This window comes from Homarus americanus, unplaced genomic scaffold, assembly GCF_018991925.1.
Source record: "Homarus americanus isolate GMGI-L3 unplaced genomic scaffold, GMGI_Hamer_2.0 scaffold32871, whole genome shotgun sequence".
NCBI classification, from domain to species: domain Eukaryota; kingdom Metazoa; phylum Arthropoda; class Malacostraca; order Decapoda; family Nephropidae; genus Homarus; species Homarus americanus.
In genome coordinates this window covers 5897840-5902981 of record NW_024748870.1, presented here as the reverse complement: position 1 = coordinate 5902981, position 5142 = coordinate 5897840, and the positions used below count along the sequence as shown (strand labels likewise).

The following is a 5142-nucleotide window of genomic DNA, read 5'->3' as shown; positions in this document are numbered from 1 at the left end:
CCATTTTTTATGAATCAAATTTCCCGTTTTCTATGATAATCTACTTCGCAAAATTAGGTAATATTTCCCCCAAAATTCAAATATCTACTTCCCCGAAAAGTCGATAATCTACTTTCCCGAAAAGTAGAAAATCTATCTACTTTCCGGGAAAGTAGATAACCAACTTTCCCGGAAAGTAGATATTTCCCATTTTTTATGTTACAAATTTCCCGTTTTCTATGATAATCTACTTCGCAAAATTAGGTAATATTTCCCCCAAAATTCGAAAATCTACTTCCCCGAAAAGTCGATAATCTACTTTCCCGAAAAGTAGAAAATCTATCTACTATTCGGGAAAGTAGATAACCAACTTTCCCGGAAAGTAGATATTTCCCATTTTTTATGATACAAATTTCCCGTTTTCTATGATTATCTACTTCGCAAAATTACGTAATATTTCCCCCAAAATTCGAAAATCTACTTCCCCGAAAAGTCGATAATCTACTTTCCCGAAAAGTAGAAAATCTATCTACTTTTCGGGAAAGTAGATAACCAACTTTCCCGGAAATTAGATATTTCCCATTTTTTATGATACAAATTTCCCGTTTTCTAAGATAATCTACTTCGCAAAATTAGGTAATATTTCCCCCAAAATTCGAAAATCTACTTCCCCGAAAAGTCGATAATCTACTTTCCCGGATAGTAGATATTTCCCATTTAATATGATACAAATTTCCCGTTTTCTATGATAATCTACTTCGCAAAATTAGGTAATATTTCCCCCCAAATTCGAAAATCTGCTTCCCCGAAAAGTCGATAATCTACTTTCCCGAAAAGTAGAAAAGCTATCTACTTTTCGGGAAAGTAGATAACCAACTTTCCCGGAAAGTAGATATTTCCCATTTTTTATGATACAAATTTCCCGTTTTCTATGATAATCTACTTCGCTAAATTAGGGTTCTTTCCATAGGCGGTGGTGCCCCCAGGGACACCTTCAAGGAAAGTGGTGCTCCCAAGGACCTTCCCAGGGACCCTCTCAAGGGCGACAGCTCCCCTGAGGACCGTCCCAAATGGCGACTTTAGGGACGGTAGGGCCTCTGGGGGCTCTGACACCCCTGAGTGGGACTGTGGGAATCCCACCACCCCTGGGAGAGCCCTTATGGGGCCACCATCCCTTGGAGGGCCCCTTGGGGTGCTCCCGCTCTTGAGAGGACCCCCACGGGCTCCGCCGTCCCTAAGAGGGTCCCTTGAGGCGCCGACGTTCTTGGGATGATGCAAGGGACGCCGTAGCCCCTAAAAGTGTCCTAGAAGGTGTCGGCATCCGTGGAAGAGTCCCTGGGGGCTCCGCCAACCTTGGGAGGGTCTCTGGAAAGGTCCCGGGGAGCGCCACTGTCCCTGGAAGTGTACCTGGGGGCGTTGCCGTCCCGGAAAGGGTCCCTAGGGATACTGCCTTCCCTGGGAGGGTCCTTGGGGGTGCTGCCGCCCCTGTGAGGGTCCCTGGGCGCGCCGGTGCCCCTGAAAGGATCCCTGGGTGCGCCACCACGACTGGAAGGACCCTGGGGCCGCCACCACACCTGAGAGAGCCTCTGGGGGCACTGCCGCCCCTGGGAGGGTCCCTGGGAATGTCCGTGGGGGTCCTGCTGTCCCTTGAAGTGTCCCTGGGGGCGCCACCGCATCTGAGAGGGTGCGTTGGGGCACCACCGCCTCTGAGTGGGCCCATGTTGGCGCCACCACCCCCGAGAGGGCCCCTGGGGGTGCTACTCCCCTGAAAGGGCCCTTGAAGGCGCTGCCACCCCTAAGTGGAAACCTAGGAGCATCACCTGCCCTGGGAGGGCCCCTGGCGGCGCCACCGAACACTGGGAATGCCCCTGGGGACGTCGCCACCCTTGATAGGGCCCCTGGGAGTGTGGGCTGAGGATCCCTGAAGGTGACGTCATCCTTGGGAAGGTATTTGGGGGCGCCGCCGCCCTTCAGAGGGTCCCTGAAAAGGTCCTTGGGAGCGCCACTTTGCTTGAAGGTGTCCCGGAGGGCACCACCGCTTCTGGTAGGCTCCCTGGGGGTACCGCCGCCATTGAGTTGGCCTATGGTGGCGCCACCATCCCTAGTAGGGCCTCTGGGTGCGCTGCCACCCCTGAGTATTGCTCTGGGAATGCCAACAGCCCTGGGAGAGCCGTAGGAGGGGCACCAACCCTGGGAGCGCCCATGAGGGTGTACCCGTCCCTAAGAGGGCCGCTGGGGGCTCTGCCGCTCCTGGGAGGGTCCCTTGGGGAGTCACCGTCCCTTGGAGAGTTCCTGGGGGCGCCGTCGCCTCTCGGAGGATGCTAGGGACTCTATACCCCATGGAAGGGTCCCGGGAGGCGTCGGTGCCCCTGGAAAGGTAATTGTGGGTCCTGCCGTCCCTGGGAGAGTCCCTTGGGGCTCCGCCACCCCTGTGAGGGTCCCTGGGTAGTGGGGATGCCGCTGTCCCTGGGATGGCGACTGGGGGCGCCACCACCACTGGGAGGACCTATGGGGGCGCCGCCATATTGAAAGAGCCCCTGGGGTCGCTGCCACCCCTGGAAGAGCCCATGGGAGCTCCGTTGTCCCTGGGCGTATCCCTGAGGGCGTCGTCGCCCCGGAGAGGGGCACCTGGGGACGCTGCCATCCCTGTGAGGGTTTTTGGGGGCGCCGCCCCCCCCTGGGATAGTCCCTGGACACATCCTTACCGCTGTAAGGGTCCCAGGGGGCTCTGCCGCCCCTGAAATGGTCCCTGGGTTGTGCCACGAGGGTCCGTGGGGGCGCCATTTGGGAGGGCCCTTGGAGGCGCTGTTTCACATGGGAGGGCCCGTGGGGACATCGCTGCCCATGGGGTCGCCGCCGCCAGTGAAAGCACCCCTGGAGTCACTGCCACCCCTAGGAAGGCCCCTGGGGGCACCAAACATGGGTGCAGTAGTTTTTGCGCTATTAAGAACCCTAGTGGCAACGTATCATCGCATTCCGAAGAAGGTAGCGCTTTTAGGGAACCTCTCAGGGGTGGCGGCTTCTCCCAGGAGCTCTCCCAGGGACGGCTGCGCCTCCAGGGACCCTCTCAAGGGTGAAGCTGCCCCAAAGGTCCCTCCCAAGGTCGGCAGCATCCCCAGAGACCCTCCCAGGAGTGGCGGCGCCCCCAGGAATGGCTGTACTCCCAGGGACTCTTCCGGGGGCGGCGGAGCCACCAGGAACCCACCCAGGGGCGGCAGTGTCCCCAGGGGCTTTCTCACTGGCGGCGGCGCCTCTTAATGACCTTCCCGGGGATGGCACCGCCGTCAGGGACCCTCCCTGGGGTGATGCCCCAGGAACCCTCCCAAGTGCAGCGCCGCCCCCAAGGTCCTTCCCAGGCACTTCGGGGCCCTCAGGAACCCTACCAAGGGTCTCCATGGGCCCTATGGCATGCTTGTTCGTTGTTTCGTTATTACATAGTTCTAGGAGTTCCTTATTGAACTATGATTGGTGGTCTATTCTTTTAACCAACCAAATTACAGCCAATAGGAGAGGAGAGCAGTTAGTCAACACAACACCACAACTTATGTTTTCCTGCTGGATATAATTATCTGTTACCTTCTTCAGAATGCAATGATACTGGAATTGTGATGGGCGGTGTATATATTAAACGATACGTCTCCCAGAGTTCTAAATATCTCAAAAACTACTGCATCTAGGATCCCTAAGGGCTTGGCGCTACCAGGATAGGCGAGGATTAGGTGAGGGATGGGAGGGGAGTGGGGCAATTCCACGCCCTTCCCAGTCGGTGAGTCCTGATACCTTCCGTCGGCGCCTAACGGATGGTACAATTCTCCACCTCCCAGGATGGGCGAGAGTAGGGTGGGGGTTAGGGGGGGGGGATTCCACGCCCTTCCCAGTCGGTGGGTCCTGATACCTTCCGTCTGCGCCTAACGGATGGTACAGTGTTTTTAACTGAAAACCATTCGAAAAGCGATTACAGTAACATCTTTTGAACGAAAGAAAGCGAGTCATTGCTTTCGTCACTTTCCTCTGTAATACGTACGTCATTTCAGCAAAAATATTACATTTCCGTGAATGTAGTATATCAAGCACAGTATGAATATAATATCATTGTAATATAACAGTATTTTAACCGAAAACTATTAAAAAAACGAGTAACATCAATTGAACATTGGAAGGTTAGGTAAAGTCTTTTGTTTTCGTCATGTATTTTATCCTATTTTACATTGAAATACATCACGTTTCAGCAAAACTACTATTTATTTCTGAGAATATATTCATTCAGGCACAGTTTAGGTAAAATATACATTTGATGTAACATTTTTTTAATTGAAAACGATTCGAAAAACACATACCCTCTAGCCCTGTTCAAGGAGAAGACTGGGAGGAGCTGTTTGGTTCTTAAGACGATGACAAGGAAAATGATTTTGATGGATTTTAATGAAAATATTCAGAAAGACCCTGGCACTGTCAAGGAAAGTGGCTGCTGAAGGCTTCCAGGACATGGCAGAAGACGAGATTAGGGAGCTTATTGAAGAGCACGACACTGAGCTGACCGAGGAGGATCTACAGGAGTTAGTAGACTCAGGCAAGGAAGAGGAGGCAAAAGGGAAAGAGGATGAGGAAGAGGAAAGAGCACCAAGAAATAACGTTGGAGAAGTTGGGGGAGATGACCAGGAATATTGAGGCACTGAAAAACGTGGCCTATAGTATGGACCCCTCCATGGTGCGTGCCCTGAAATTCATGCAAGGGATGGATGAAGTTTTCGCTCCATACAAAAACATCATGGAAGAAATGAATGAAAGAGACGACAACTCCCCATCACCATGTTCTTTGATCATCGAAGGAGAGATTTAACACCATCAATCACTGGCGGCAGTGAGGAAGCAGCTGAATCCACCGTCGCCCCCACTTCACCACCCGTTATGGAATTGAGTGACGATGAGCCCGATGACACTCGTCCTGTCGCCGAGGATAGGTACTGTACAGTAAAGTGAAATTTTTATCTCTTTTTTGTAATAGCTTTTCTTGCACAGTACAGTTCAGTACTGTACATAGGAAGTGGAGGTGCAGTTATTCACAAAACATTTGTGTTCGTTGTCGGCAGTAGTGACGGTGAGGAAGGAGCGGAGGGAGCGAGTTGGGAGGAGTGGTGACCTTGGACGATGGAGCAGGGACGA

The 5142-nt window shown here is 52.7% G+C and overlaps 1 protein-coding gene across 1 annotated transcript; it reads right to left on the bottom strand.

Moving 5' to 3' along the window:
* Positions 1–1416: 1416 nt before the first annotated feature.
* On the bottom strand, positions 1417–2678 carry LOC121853137 (basic proline-rich protein-like). The gene is made up of 2 exons (XM_042347078.1): positions 2316–2678; positions 1417–2169 (listed from the first exon to the last, which is right to left on the bottom strand). Exons 1-2 carry the CDS (start codon positions 2676–2678, stop codon positions 1417–1419), a joined length of 1116 nt encoding a protein of 371 aa, XP_042203012.1.
* Positions 2679–5142: the final 2464 nt, after the last annotated feature.